This window comes from Squalius cephalus (assembly GCF_949319135.1).
Source record: "Squalius cephalus genome assembly, chromosome: 2".
Classification (NCBI taxonomy): Eukaryota; Metazoa; Chordata; class Actinopteri; order Cypriniformes; family Leuciscidae; genus Squalius; species Squalius cephalus.
This window is the reverse complement of record NC_137123.1, coordinates 13,307,874-13,323,716: the sequence shown is the minus strand read 5'-3', so window position 1 is coordinate 13,323,716 and position 15,843 is coordinate 13,307,874. Positions and strand designations below refer to the sequence as shown.

The 15,843-nt window shown below is 35.3% G+C and overlaps 1 protein-coding gene across 2 annotated transcripts in view; it reads left to right on the top strand.

Annotated features, from left to right (window-relative positions):
• The window catches only part of LOC307152096 (complement C3-like), a 138,145-nt gene that overhangs the window by 94,938 nt on the left and 27,364 nt on the right, over positions 1-15,843 (top strand). For both annotated transcript variants that reach the window (XM_079860482.1, XM_079860481.1), the window contains exons 27-30: positions 2,093-2,188; positions 2,346-2,502; positions 2,794-2,957; positions 3,035-3,193. In XM_079860482.1, the coding sequence (XP_079716608.1) occupies positions 2,093-2,188; positions 2,346-2,502; positions 2,794-2,957; positions 3,035-3,193 (576 nt within the window). The remainder of the gene's footprint in view (positions 1-2,092; positions 2,189-2,345; positions 2,503-2,793; positions 2,958-3,034; positions 3,194-15,843) is intronic.

The window sequence follows — 15,843 nt, the reverse complement described above, 5'->3', positions numbered from 1 at the left end:
ATTTTTGTTGATTGTCATCATTGTTGAGATTCATGTGCTGATTCTTTATGTCTGTGTGTCTGAATAATGCATAAGCTCAAAATGTTTTGTGAATCTTTACATTTCTTTGTAATAACTAGTTACCATAACACTGCTGGATCTCATGCTGTCGAATGAATCACAGGTCAACTATAATCAAAAAAATATAAGTGACCAACACATTACCATATATGTGACCCTGGATCACAAAACCAGTCTTAAGTTGCATGGGTATATTTGTGGCAATAGCCAACAAAACATTGTATGGGCCAAAAATCATTTGGATATTTTTCTTGGTTTATTAAAATCATGGAAACAAATGTCCTGTGAAATAGTAAAATGCAGATTCTTCAAGGGTTATGGAAACTGGCATCTTACAAAAACGCCAAAAACATCTTAGCCATCTTCACTTATGACAAACCAGTTTGACTTTATTGATCATGTTCCAAGAAGATATTTTGTAAATTTCCCACCTTAAATATATAAAAAAATTATTTTTGTGAGTGGATGCAGCACAATCGCCAATAGAAATGGAGAAATTTAAAGAGATTTTCTCAATGTTTCGATTTTTCTGCACCCTCAGATTCCAGATTTTCAATAGTTGTATCTTAACAAACCATACATCAATGGAAAGATTATGTATTCAGCTTTCAGATGATGTATACATCTCAATTTTAATAAAATTACACATAAGACTGGTTTTGTGGTACAGGGTCACATATTAAAAAAGTAGACACTGGATGAGATTAGAGGTTCAGGCCACTAGATCAACAGATACACAAAATCACCTGATCATATTTTTACTTGTCTTTTTACCCATACATTTTTTTTTCCATTACAGCAGCCAGAGAAAAGTTAATGTCGAAAGGTCAGGGGTCAAGAGTCCAAATAAAGCAAACACGAATCTCAATAATGGTGACTTCAAATGAAACGTTTTCATTAAGACATATTGAGAATTGACAGAAATAAAGTCAAACTGGTTTGTCATAAGTGAAGATGGCTAAGATGTTTTTGGCGTTTTTGTAAGATGCAGTTAGTTTCCATAACCCTTGAAGAATCTGCATTTTACTATTTCACAGGACATTTGTTTCCATGATTTTAATAAACCAAGAAAAATCACACAGCCAATGATCATCATACATTTTAGTTATGAAAAAAAAAAAAAAAAAAAAAATACCCGTATTTTCCGGACTATAAGTCGCTCCGGAGTATAAGTCGCATCAGTCAAAAAATGCGTCATGAAGAGGAAAAAAACATATATAAGTCGCACTGGACTATAAGTCGCATTTATTTAGAAATTTATTTCACAAAATCCAAGACCAAGAACAGACATTTAATCTGGAAAGGCAAGTTATTCAACTACACAGAACAACAGGCTGAATAACGTTAGGTGTCCGGTATGTTAACGCAACACATTAACAGTTATTCAGCTACACGATAACATTAAGAACATATACCTGGGAGGCTGAATAGGCTAAATTAACATAAGCCAGCGAGCCCAACAAGCAAGTTACCAATAAACAAGTTCACCAAGCTCCCGCGATCTCATTCCACATCATTTTCTTCATCCTTGGTGTCGCTTTTGAACAACTCCGCCAACTAGAGCGCCCTCTCACGGCTGTAGACGGTAATGTTTTCTCTTGGTTCATCTCAGTCTGAATTAATTTTGATATATAAGTCGCACCTGAATATAAGTCGCGGGACCAGCCAAACTATGAAAAAAAGTGCGACTTATAGTCCGGAAAATACGGTATATATATATATATATATATATGATTTGATATTTTGATAATAAAATGTTTGTTTTATGGGGGGGAAACTGTTGCATCCAACCCCAAATAAAATTATAATTAATATTACTATTTATTATAAAACACTGCTAACATTTTTGTAATAATTGCAATAATATACATTAGTATATAATATACATCTTATAATATTTTAAACTCATGCATGTTTGGTGACCACTGATTAATAACCCTAGTAGAAAGGGCTACATTTGCAGATTTATTATGAAAGCATGTTTTTTTGTTTTTTTTACTGCAACATACTGTTTATTTGTGCTTTATTCCAGGGTGATGTACAAGGTAAAGATGCCGATGCCTCTCTGACGGCCTTTGTTGTGATTGCCATGCAAGAGGGCAGAGAGATCTGTGCTGGATCAGTTGGTGTAAGTACAGCTCTTCCACTGTTTTAAAAACTATAAAATGGTAAATTAACAGTTGATTTTTTTTTTCTCTTGGGTTTAACCTCTTAAACTGTTTTGTTTACCAAAAACATAAAAACACTTTTCCTGTTGATTTTAACATCGTACACACAATTTATAGAGTCTGGCTGAAAGTATCAGGAAGGCTGTTGCATTCTTAGAAGGTCGACTTCCACAACTGACCAATCCTTACGCTGTTGCAATGACGTCCTACGCCATGGCCAATGCTGACAAACTCAATAAAGAGATCTTGATGAAACATTCCACCCAAGGAAAAGGTCAGTCACACCAACAAGTCATCAAATGTATTGTGCTTCATATAACATGGAACAATAAAATAAACCAGAGTGGAAATTCTGAAAGAATTATGTAAGTTTTGTGGTGTAATGATCGCTGCCTGTTGGTGTCAATAACAGTAGAATGAATAGAGAGGCAACAGCAACACAAATAGTTCATAAATAAGCCAAAGCATCAATCTCGATGGTCTGGATCAGCATAACAGATTTCCCTTCACGCTCCAGCTTCATCTCCACACCTGTTTTTTTATCCCCGTTTTGTGTTTGAATCAGCCGGTAGGTTTTGGACTGTCGCTGGACAGCATCATCACTCACTGGAGGCGACGGCCTATGCTGTGCTGGCACTTGTGAAGGCCAAAGACTTTGATAAAGCAGGAGAGGCAGTGCTCTGGCTGCGTTCACAACAGTCTCATTATGGTGGTTATGGCACCACACAGGTACACTAACATCTCATCATCTGACTGTGATAAACAGATGCAGAACTTGTCTTTGAATGCTGTTCTGCACTTTCCAGGCGACCATCATGGTGTTCCAGGCCGTGGCAGAGTATCGCACGCAGGTGAAGGACCAACAAAACTTCAATCTGGACGTGGAGCTGTCAGTGGCAGGAAGAAGCACACCTGTCAGATTTACCATTAAAAGAGACAATGTGCATCTTACACGGTCAGACAAGGTGAGGAGAAACTCATCAAGATTGTTGTAACTGCACTGTGTAGTACATTAACATTAACTCAAATGATCTATAGGGAATTTTAATAATTAATCATGAATATGATTAATATATTGCATATTACAGTTACATTAAATTATCGAAGCTGAAAATAGATCGTTCGTATATGAATGACTACCACAACGGGTTATGGTTCGTCATTAATATATCAATAGTCTTATCTCAGATCGAGTTTATGAGATGACTTTAATGGAATTAATTTAGTTATCAAACAATCGGTTTGTCCAGCAAAACGGCCGTAAGATTAACTTATCAACTCTCAAGAAAAATTATCCTTCTTACAAACGCAAGAAAGAGTATTTTTTCTGGCCTTGAAAAAAAAAAAAAAACACTCTGTGTTTGTAAAATTAGGTTACTTAAATTGTAACAAGAATTGCTAAGATCGAAACATCTCATTGACTTGGTTATATGAGCATTTTAGACAGAAACAATCAAGCATATAATGGTTTTAATAATTGAACTAATTACTACATCGAACTAAGGAATACAAATTCTACAATTTACACAAGTATGCATATAACAATACAAACAGTAAAAAAAACAATACAAGACAAAACGGATAATAGATGATGAGAGAGAGAGAGAGATCGGAAAATGAGAGATGGAGAAAGGATGAGCGAGCGAAAGTGAAAGCAACATGTGCGATCAGAGAAAGATCACAGTTAGGCAAAAATCACAGACAGTAACCTTTGACAGAAAACAAGGAATCAGATCACCTTGAAAAATGGAATATACAACCTGTTAAACACCATTTAGATTTCGATGCTTGCATGTGGTCTGTTGTGCTGACACCCGAAGGCGCGTGTGTCGTTCTGAGTGAAGGCGTGCGTGTCTTCCGGTGTGAGCAGACCCGCGCGAAGTTTTAAAGGTTCACTGAACGTAAAGTTACCAACGACATGATTCAGAGTTCATCTCCCTCTTGGAGGGAGAGGCGAATATGAAAAAAAAAACTTAGTAAAGAAAAAGAAAAGAAAGGTCGGGAGTGACGCGGAGGTGCGCGTCCGGAGACGGTGGCCGAAGCCGAAGTTGGTGTTTCCCGAAGTTTGACCGGAGAGGAAGAGAGCGAGAAACAGGGAAGTCCCGTCTCTTGAGGGAATCCCGTCCACGTCCCTTTTTGCAGGGAAAGCAAATCATCTCCCAAGATTTTCGAGCAGGAAGATTCCTTTGTTTGTTTGGAACAGCCTCCTGGCTTGAGTTAAAGTGGTGTTTGACTTAAGCCTTTCGGCTCACCAAATATGAAATGTGTAAAACAATGTACATTGCTGCGTTCTGCTATCGGAATTCGACTCCGTTAGATTGAGAGAATTACAGAGATATCAAAAACGTCACCTGAAGATAATAGTAATACAAAGTTACAATCACATGCACAAATAGAAGCATTTAAAAGTTCGTTCCTTCAAATGAATGTCATAAACGAAGTGAATATAACCTAGGAAAAACACAGGAGTATATGAAGAATGACATGCTTATATTCTAAGTTTAATGTTCAAAGTTTGTGTATGTGTGTGCGTTGGAATGTTGGCTCCCCGTTATCTCTCTTGCAGAGGAGCTTTGGGCTGCAGCCTGGGGGTCAAAAAGTCTATAACCTAGTACTGGGGTCGGGTTACAAGATTCGATTCCAATGGGAGAAACATTCCTCAAAAATACATTTCAGAAAATCATAACCATCGCATAACAGGGCTAACCAGTCATGTAACGCACAAACCTATCAAAAACACCTTAGTAATGACTTACATGATGAGTGTAAAGAAACGTTTGTGTGTGTGTGTGTGTGTGTGTGTGTTTTGGAATGTTTGTAATGTCTGTTAACACTCCGGGGTGTCATAAAGCAATCTAAACCCAGTCATGCTGGCACCAGGCTGGTCAGTTAGCCTGCAGAGAGTTTGATTTACACATGAGTTCAGAGGCTAAAAGCTTTGGGTTTCATAAGGAATGTCCATGGTTTTAGATTCAACGAGCCATGATTCCTTAATTCAAAACCAAAGAATGAATGAACTGCTCATACACTCTCAGAAAATAAAGTACATAATTGTACCTTTAGCGGTACAATGGCTTGTCACTGGGGCTGTACCCTCAAGGGTACAATATTGTACCCTTGTGATTTGTACCTTAAGAGACCAGTCTTGTACCTGTGGTGACAATTTTGTACCTTTATTTAACAGTACAAAAATGGACCCTTCAAAAATGGTACAAAATTGGCTTTGACAGGGTACAATCGTTGACTATAATGATATGTATATATTACACACACGCTGAATTAAAATCAGAGTTTGTTAAATCCTTTTCATTTTCACATTTTCCAACATTTCATTTTAAACTCAATGTCTAACTGTGACATATAAATTATTATCATCTGAGTAAGTGTCATTTGCCTGAAAGTCCATTTCATCTCGACGACGGTTACTTCTATGCCTGCTTCTGATATTTTCTGAAGGACCTCCTCGGTTGAACCATGAGTAACCGTGCTATGACTTCTTCTCCACCGATGGCCAAAAGAAAGAAAGACCGCGAACTGGACGTTCTTTTAAACTGAGATTCAAGCAGCCAATCAGGGCTGGCTCTACATACACTCTCAGAGAATAAAGTACATAATTGTACCTTTAGGGGTACAATGGCTTGTCACTGGGGCTGTACCCTCAAGGGTACAATATTGTACCTTAACCTTTAAAAGAAACGGTACATATATGTACCTTTTAATGCTTTTTGACCCTCAAAAAGGTACATATATGTACCTTGAGGTCCAACAGCAAAAACTCCAGTGTTAATTGAACTCTCCTGGGAGTTTATATGACTCCAGACTCAAGAGTGTTAAAGTGTTAAAATATGAGTGTTAAATTAACACTCAAGAGTGTTGAAGTTAATGAGATAATTAAGTGATTAATTGAGTGATGATTGACCATTATTGAAGACACCTGATGTTAACAAGCAGAATCACTGAAGGAGAAAATATAATTTTTTAAGACACCGTTATGGAGATCAGTGTTTGCTTTAGTTGGGCTCTAGACCCTTAAATCATTAACTTTAGATTTTGTTTGGCTGTTGTATCTGAGTTATAACTGCCAGATGAACAAAGATAAAAGTTGATCAGGTGGTGTTGGTTATGTTTTGACATAATCATAATTTGCCTGAATCACTGAACTCATTTAAAGTCTAATCTCAGACTTAAATGTATATTGTTGATTACAGCAGCCTGTGATTCCACAGCAAATGATTTTCAGCATTTTTAATATAATCCAAAATATTTCTTAAAAGTTGTTCTTGTCAAAAGACTTTGAAAATTACTTTATGTAGACACACAGACATCAAGAATCAGCCTGTGAATCTCAACAATGGTGACAATAAAGCATTTTGCAGTGCATTCTGGGTGCCACCAATCAAAACTCATTCATGGCTCCCATCATGCATTGCGGTATGAATAAATTATGATCTGAATTGTTTTACTAATTTCCTTTCCCTAATTGAATATTCTGTTTGTCACCATTGTTGAGATTCATACACTGATTCTTGATGTCTGTGTGTGCCTAAAAGAAAGATTTGTTTTATCAGAACAACTTTTAAGAAATACTTTAGATTATTTTGAATAGTCTGGATCTTATGCTGTAGAATCACAGTGATGCTGTAATCAACAATATACATTTAAGTCAGAGATTAGACTTTAAATGAGTTCAGTGATTCAGGTCAAATTATGATTATGTCACAACATAACCAACACCACCTGATCAACTTTTCTCTTTGTTCATCTGGCCGTTATAACTCAGATACAACAGCCAAACAAAATCTAAAGTTAATGATTTAAGGGTCAAGAGCCCAACTAAATCGAACACTGATCCCCATAATGGTCACTAAAATTGTGATTTTTCTCCTTCAGTGATTCTGCTTGTTAACATCAGGTGTCTTCAATAATGCTCAATCATCACTCAATGAATCACTTAATTATCTCATTAACTTTAACAATCTTGATTGAATTTAACATTCATATTTTAAAGGTGCAATGTGTGATATTTCTGAGGATCTATTGACAGAAATGCAATATAAGATCCATAACTATGTTTTCAGTGGTGTATAAAAACCTTACTTAATGAACCGTTATGTTTTTATTACCTTAGAATGAGCCATTTATATCTACATAACCGCGGGCACCCCCTTCTATGAAGGTCGACATATCGTGACGTCATGTTTCTACCGTAGCCGACAGCGAACAAACAGGGCTACAGAGCGCGTTTCGTCACTAACTTGAATGAGAAGCAGCAGAAAAAGACGCAGCAGAATACTCAGGTTGTCCCTGACTCTGCAAACGTGGAGAAAAACATGCTGTCTGAATGACGCCTCGGACATCGTAACGTTAGCTATTTCTCCTTACCTAAGTTAGCTGCTTTGATGCTCTTATCTTATACTAACTAGCATGGAAACAAGCTATGGTAAAGTCAGTGAATAAAAGACTAACACAATGATAAACAAGTAAAAATAACAATCGCAATAACATGTGGTTTTACTGAATAATTAAGTAAATATAATTTAATAAAAAATATAATATAGAGATACCTCATTGCTTGACTTGCTACTCTCTACTGACTCAGACGATGACATCTTCTGATCCTACGTCGGCCACCGTAGCTTTTCATTTGAGTTTGCAATTTGAAGGAAAGGCTGCGAGTTATTGACCGGTTGCAATTCGCAAATCTCACCACTAGATGTCACTAAAAATCACACACTGCACCTTTAACACTTTAACACTCTTGAGTCTGGAGCCAAATAAACTCCCAGGAGAGTTCAATTAACACAGGAGTTTTTGCTGTGTTATAATGATTTAATATCAGTAAATTGACTTACAAAACTTTTATTTATTATACTCAAATATAGTGATAAGTTAAAATCTTCCTTAAATGATTAAGGTATCATTAAAACCTTAAAAAAAAAAAAAAAAAAAAGTCTGTCTTTTGATATTGTACCTTAACCTTTAAAAGAAACGGTATATATATGAACCTTTTAATGCTTGGGGACTTATATGTACCTTTTTGACCCTCAAAAAGGTACATATATGTACCTTGGGGGACAGAAATGGACTCATGCTGTACCCCTATTTCTGAGAGTGTATGCTACATTGTTCAAATTGTTCCTGCTCAATTTTTCAATAAATTTTAGTTGTATTATGGGAGATTTTTTGTTTGTCACACAGCAAAAACTCCAGTGTTAAATTAACACTCCTGGGAGTGTATATGAGTCCACACTCAAGAGTGTAAAGTGTTAAAATATGAGTGTTAAATTAACACTCAAGAGTGTTAAAGTTAATGAGATAATTAAGTGATTAATTAAGTGATGATTGAGCATTATTGAAGACACCTGATGTTAACAAGCAGAATCACTAAAGGAGAAACTCTCAAATTGTAAGCCACCGTTATGGCGATCATTGTTTGCTTTAGTTGGACTCTTGACCCTTATATGTTTACTTTAAATTTTGCTTGTCTGCTGTTATTGATTTATAACAGTCAAATGAACAAAGAAAAAACGTGATCTGATGGTGTTGGTTATATTATGACAATCATCATTTGAACTTGATCACTGAACTCATTAAGATCCTTATGTCTGACTTAAATTTATGTTGTTGGTTACAGCATAACTGCGATTCTGCATAAATATCCAGAATTTTAGATATAATACAAAGGATTTCTTAAAAGTTGTTTTGAAAAAAAAAATCATTCTTTTAGGCACACACAGATGTCAAGATTCAGTCAATGCATCTCAACAATGGTGACGAGCAGAATATTCAATTAGGGAAAAGTAAATTACATAGACAATTCAGATCATAATTTATTCATGCCGGAATGCATGATGGGAGCCATTAATGAGTTGTGATTGGTGGCAGCCACTGCAACATGCTTTATTATTGTCACCATTGTTGAGATTCACAGGCTGATTGTTGATGTCTGTGTTTTAAATGAATTTATCTGAATGTCTTTTGATCAGAACAATGCTTATTAAATATTTTTGATTATATGAAAAATACTGAAAATCATATGTTGTAAAATCACAGAGCTGTTGTAATTAACTAGTTAAACCAAACTATCTCAATAAGTTTATTTAGTTTTTCATATCACAACATGATTGTCAAAACATAACCAACACCATCAGATCACGTTTTTTCTTTGTTCATCTGACTGTTATAAATCAATAACAGCAGACAAGCAAAATATAAAGTAAACATAAAAGGTTCAAGAGTCCAACTAAAGCAACCACTGATCACCATAATGGTACCTTACAATTTGAGATTTTCTCCTTCAGTGATTCTGCTTGATTCTGCTTGTCTTCAATAATGATCAATCATCACTCAATTAATCACTTAATTATCTCATTAACTTTAACACTCTTGAGTGTTAATTTAACACTCATATTTTAACACTTTACACTCTTGAGTGTGGACTCATATACACTCCCAGGAGTGTTAATTTAACACTGGAGTTTTTGCTGTGCATACATCATTTTTAATTGTCTATGTCAAATTAACTGTCCAAGTGTTGTGTTTGGTCAACAGAGGTGGGTAGAGTACCCAAAAACTGTACTCAAGTAAAAGTACAAGTACTTATAGAAATATTTACTCAAAGTAAAAGTAATAATCTTAATAGTTACTTGAGTAAGAGTAAAAAAGTATCCAATGAAAAAACTACTCAAGTAGCGAGTAACTTACTTCGGATTACATATATATATATATATATATATATATATATATATATATATATATATACACAGCAAAAAGTCCAGTGTTAAATTAACTCTCCTGGGAGTTTATATGGCTCCGGAGTCAGTGTTAAAATATGAGTGTTAAATTAACACTCAAGAGTGTTAAAGTTAATGAGCTAATTAAGTGATTCGTTGAGTGATAATTGACCATTATTGAAGACACCTGATGTTAACAAGCAGAATCACTGAAGGAGAAAATCTAATTTTTTAAGACACCGTTATGGTGATGAGTGTTTGTTTTAGTTGGGCTCTTGACCCATAAAGCTTTAACTTTAAATTTTGTTTGGCTGTTGAATTTGAGTTATAACTCTCAGATAAACAAAGAGAAAAGGTGATCAGGTGGTGTTGGTTATGATTTGATAATCATAATTTGCCCTGAATATCAACTCTCATTTAGAGAGTCAGATTTACCTTGCTGATATACAACAGCCTGTGATTCTACAGCAAATGATTTTTATCATTATCAATGTAATCCAAAATAATTGTTCTGATAAAAAGACTTAGAAAATTACTTTATTTAGACACACAGACATCAAGAATCAGCTTGTGATTCTCAACAATGGTGACAATAATAAAGCTTGTTGCAGTGCATTCTGGGTGCCACCAATCAAAACTCATTCATGGCTCCCATCATGCATTGCGGTATGAATAAATTATGATCTGAATTGTCTTACTAATTTCCTTTTCCTAATTGAATATTCTGTTTGTCACCATAGTTGAGATTCATACACTGATTCTTGACATCTGTGTGTGCCTAAAAGAAAGATTTTGTTTTACTTTTAAGAAATCCTTAGTTAGAAAAAAAGATATTATGCTGTTGAATCACTGTGATGCTGTAATCAACAATATACATTTAAGTCAGAGATTAGACTCTAAATGAGATCAGTGATTCAGGTCAAATTATGATTATGTCACAACATAACCAACACCACCTGATCAACTTTTCTCTTTGTTCATCTGGCAGTTATAACTCAGATACAACTACCAAAGAATAATCTAATGTTTACAGTTTATGGGTCAAGAGCACAACTAAAGCAAACACTGATCACCATAATGGTGTCTTAAAAAATTAGATTTTCTCCTTTGGTGATTCTGCTTGTTAACATCAGGTGTCTTCAATAATGCTCAATCATCACTCAATTAATCACTTAATGAGCTCATTAACTTTAACACTCTTGAGTGTTAATTTAACACTCATATTTTAACACTGACTCTGGAGCCATATAAACTCCCAGGAGAGTTAATTTAACACTGGACTTTTTGCTGTGTACAGTGCCCTCCACAATTATTGAACCCCCTGGTAAATATGATCAAAATTGGCTGTAAAAAATAAATCTGCATCGATTATCCTTGTGATCTTTCATTCAAAAAATGTGCAAAATTCTAACCTTTCATTGAAGTAAAAGAATTGAAAGTGGGGGGAAATCACATTATGAAATAAATGTTTTTCTCCAAAACATGTTGGCCACAATTATTGAAACCCCTAGAATTTTTTACGAGTAAAATATCTCTGAAGTATATTCCCATTAATATTTACCTTTTTTAGTACACCAGGGTGACTAGGAACATGAAACTGTCCACACAGCAAAATCCCCAGTGTTAAATTAACACTCCTCAGTGTTTATATGTGTCCACACTACAGGGTGTTAAAAATTAACACTGAACAGTGTTGAAGTTAATGAGATAATTAAGTTAACACTGAAGCAGTGTTGAAGTTAATGAGTTAATTAAGTGATTAATTAAGTGATGATTGGCCATTAGTGGTGACACCTGATGTTAATAAGCAGACTCACTGAAGGAAAGAGAAACAAGAACAGAAAAAAGAGAAACACAAGAACTACTGACTTCGAGCCATTATTGCACTTATTATTTTACCAGTTTGACTTTATTTCTGTCATACATCTACACACGGTCTTATTTAGATTTAACAGAAGTTTAGATGGTAATGTTTTATGGAGTGTTTCGTTTCATGTCACCATTATGGTGGTCAGTGGTTGCTTTAGTTGTGCTCTTGACACTTTATTATTTAACATTAGTATTTCTCTGGCTGCTCCAACTCTGTGTTTATAAAGCATATGTGTTGTGGCAAGAGAAACTATGATTTGGGCTGTGTTTCCTGAAAACATCGCAAGCCTAATTTGATCGTATAGACCATTTGTTGCAGTTGGTCTTCAATCAAGTTAAGTTTAAGATGCTTTTGGAAATTCAGCCCTGGTTATGTTTCAATGATGAAATTACTAGTGACCTGTTTCAATGATGTCACCCATCATTATAAACTGATTTATCCAATTGTTTTATTAATTTTTCACTACAGTAGTTACTTCCAGCAATGTTTTAAAGATCTGAATGATTTAAAATCACACACAGACATCAAGAATCTACATATGAATCTCAACAATGGTGACAATCAAACAAATGCTTAATGTTGCAATGCATGATGGGAGCCACCAATCAGAACGCATCAATGGCTGACATCATGCATTGCAGCATGAATAAATTATGCAGCTGAATTGTCCTGTAATTTTCATTGTTTTTTCTGTTGGCTTTTATTTTGCTATTGTTTTGTTCTGACTTTAGTAGCTTGTTTTGTGATGTTCAGAGTTGATCTGTTTGTCACTAGTTTGTTTATTGTCACCATTGTTGAGACTCATATGCTGATTCTTGATGTCTGTGTGTTTAAACACAGTAACTTCTTTGCTCAAAGTATTTTCAAAAAATTTTTATATTGCTGTTGGATCTCAAACTGTAGAATCTCAGAGCTACAACCACCAATACTAAAACAAGACATCAAGCATATAGTCAAAGATTTAGACTCTGAATGACAACAGTGAATCAGGACACTACATGATAATGTTTTTATCATCAAAACATATTGTGAGCAAGTCATGTTTTCTCTTGCAGTAACAAATGTGCTTTATAAACACAGAGTTGCAGCAACCAGAGAAAAACTAATATTGAAATATGAAAAGTGTCAAGAGCCCAACTAAAGCAAACACTGACCACCATAATGGTAACTTGAAAAGAAAAATTCCATAAAACAATACCGTCTAAACTTCTGTTAAATCTCAACAACTTTTGTCGATGTAGAAAAGAAAATAAAGTAATAAAAGTCAGTTTGACAGAAATAAAGTCAAACTGGTAATAATAAGTGCAACAATGTGTAATGACTCGAAGTCAGTAGTTCTTGTGTTTCTCTTTTTTCTGTTCTTGTTTCTCTTTCCTTCAGTGAGTCTGCTTATTAACATCAGGTGTCACCACTAATAGCCAATCATCACTTAATTAATCACTTAATTAGCTCATTAACTTCAACACTGCTTCAGTGTTAACTTAATTATCTCATTAACTTCAACACTGTTCAGTGTTAATTTTTAACACCCTGTAGTGTGGACACATATAAACACTGAGGAGTGTTAATTTAACACTGGGGATTTTGCTGTGCAGCTATGACTTGTGTTTCACAGGAGTTTAAATATGAGGAAACACAAAGGCCAAATCCCCTTAATCATCCATCACAATGAGTAAAACCACAGAATACAGTTCTGATGCGCAGCAAAAGATTGTTGAGCTTCACAAAATAGAAAGTGGCTGTAAGACAATAGCTAAAGAATTGAAAATCCCCATTTTGACCATCAGGGCAATAATTAAGAAGTTATAACCAACTAAAGATGTTATGAATCTGCCAGGAAAAGGACGTGTGTCTATACTGTCTTAATGCACGGCGAGTATGAAAGTTTGAGTGGCCAAAGACTCTCCAAGGATCACAGATGGAGAATTGCAGAGATTAGTTGAGTCTTAGGGTCAGAAAGCCTAAAAAAAAAATTATCAAACAACCCCTACATCCCCACATGTTGTTTGGGAGGGTTTAAAAAAAATCCTCCTCGCTCATCCAAAAACAAATTCCAGCAAATTTAATTGTCAGACACGACTGGATCTTCAAACAACACAGGGTTCTGTGGTCAGATGAGACTAAAACAGAGCTTTTTGGCAGCAAACACACTAGATGGGTTTGGTGAACACAAGGATAAAAAGTACCCCATGTGTACAATTTAATATACCATTGGATCTTTAATGTTGTGGGCATATTTTTCTGCTGGAGGTCCTGGACTTCTTGTTCAGATACATGGCATTGTGGATTCTATCAAATATCAACAGATAAAAAATCAAAACCTGACGCCTTCTGCTAGAAATCTTATAATGGGCCGTGGTTGGATCTTCCATCAGGACAACGATCCAAAACAAACATCAAAATCAAAACAAAAATGTGTTGTGGAGCACAAAATGAAGCTTCTGCCATGACCGTCCCAGTTCCCTGACCTGATGAGTGGAGTGAACTGAAGAGGAGAAGCACCAACATGGATCTGGGAATCTGAAGGATCTGGAGAGATTCTGTGTGGAGGAATGGTCTCTGATCTCTTGTCAGTTATTCTCCAAACTCATCAGGCATTATAGGAGAAGACTCAGAGCTGTTATCTTGGCAAAAGGAGATTGCAAAAAGTATTTAATGAAAGGGTTTCAATAATTGTGGCCAACGTGTTTTGGAGAAAAACATTTATTTCATAATGTGATTTTCCCCCCACTTTCAATTCTTTTACTTCAATGAAAGGTTAGAATTTTGCACATTTTTTGAATGAAAGATCACAAGGATAATCGATGCAGATTTATTTTTTACAGCCAATTTTGATCATATTTACCAGGGGGTTCAATAATTGTGGAGGGCACTGTATATATATATGAAGAAGACTTCAGATGCAAAAGCCTCTGAGTGCCATCTGAAACTTTCTTCTAAAACAAGCATTTTTATCAAGCTTGTATATTTGAGTTCAGTAATTTCACTTTAATGACAATTTAATAGGTACTTTTCATTGCCATTTAAGTGAAATAACTGAACATAAACGTACAAGCTTGATAAAAATGCTCTTTTAGAAGAAAATTTCAGATGGTACTTAGAGGCTTTTGCATCTGAAGTCGTCATATATATAAAATTATATTATTTCGATTTTTTATTTTTATAAAATGACTATTATTTTCATAAGTAGATTGGCTCTCTTTGCAACAAAAAGCATTTTCTCCCATCTGTAGCCCGAAAAAGAAAATCATTGCCTGTCCTTTGGTTTGTATAATAGTAATATAACTTATACAACTACATTTGGATTATTAGACAATGTCGAAATAAAGTGAATCTGCAGAGTGTTGCATTCAAAGGCATGCAATTGACACAGAGAAGAAAGAGTTAAAACTCTTCACATGTGCTCGCGCTCATGACTGCTAGCCTACTGAATATCTGAACACAAAAAAAAAAATAAAATAAAAAGTACATCGACGAATCTTCTTCTGTCGGTTCTCCAAAATATAATCAAATGTATATTTCTGCAAGCATGTTTAAACTGGTTAACTGTGTCTACGGCAGGCAATTAAAGGCATTCGTTTTCAAGCCGAGTTCGCACGCCACTGCGCAACAATACACACAAACTACCGCGTGATGGCGGGTGTTCATAAACTGTGGGCAATGGTAGCTTATTTAATGTATAAATTAATGTATATGTCCAAAAAACGGGTAATGTCATACTTTCCAGTAGTGCTATCATGGCGTAATAATCTGTTTGGTTGTAAAATGTATTACCTGAGTGAAATGAAATCGAATATATCGTCCTGTGGAATCATTCATTCACAGACAGCTTACGAAGATGTTCAACTAATAAAGATCTTCATCGCTGGCAAATTATGATGTATTTGCAGATTTGCTCTCACTTGACTGTACTGTAGGTCCACGGCCACTTCATCCAACGCTCTTGATGTCCTTAAATCTTCCTGTTACGACTCCGAGTCGAGTGTGAATTGAAATCGCTTCAGACGATTCA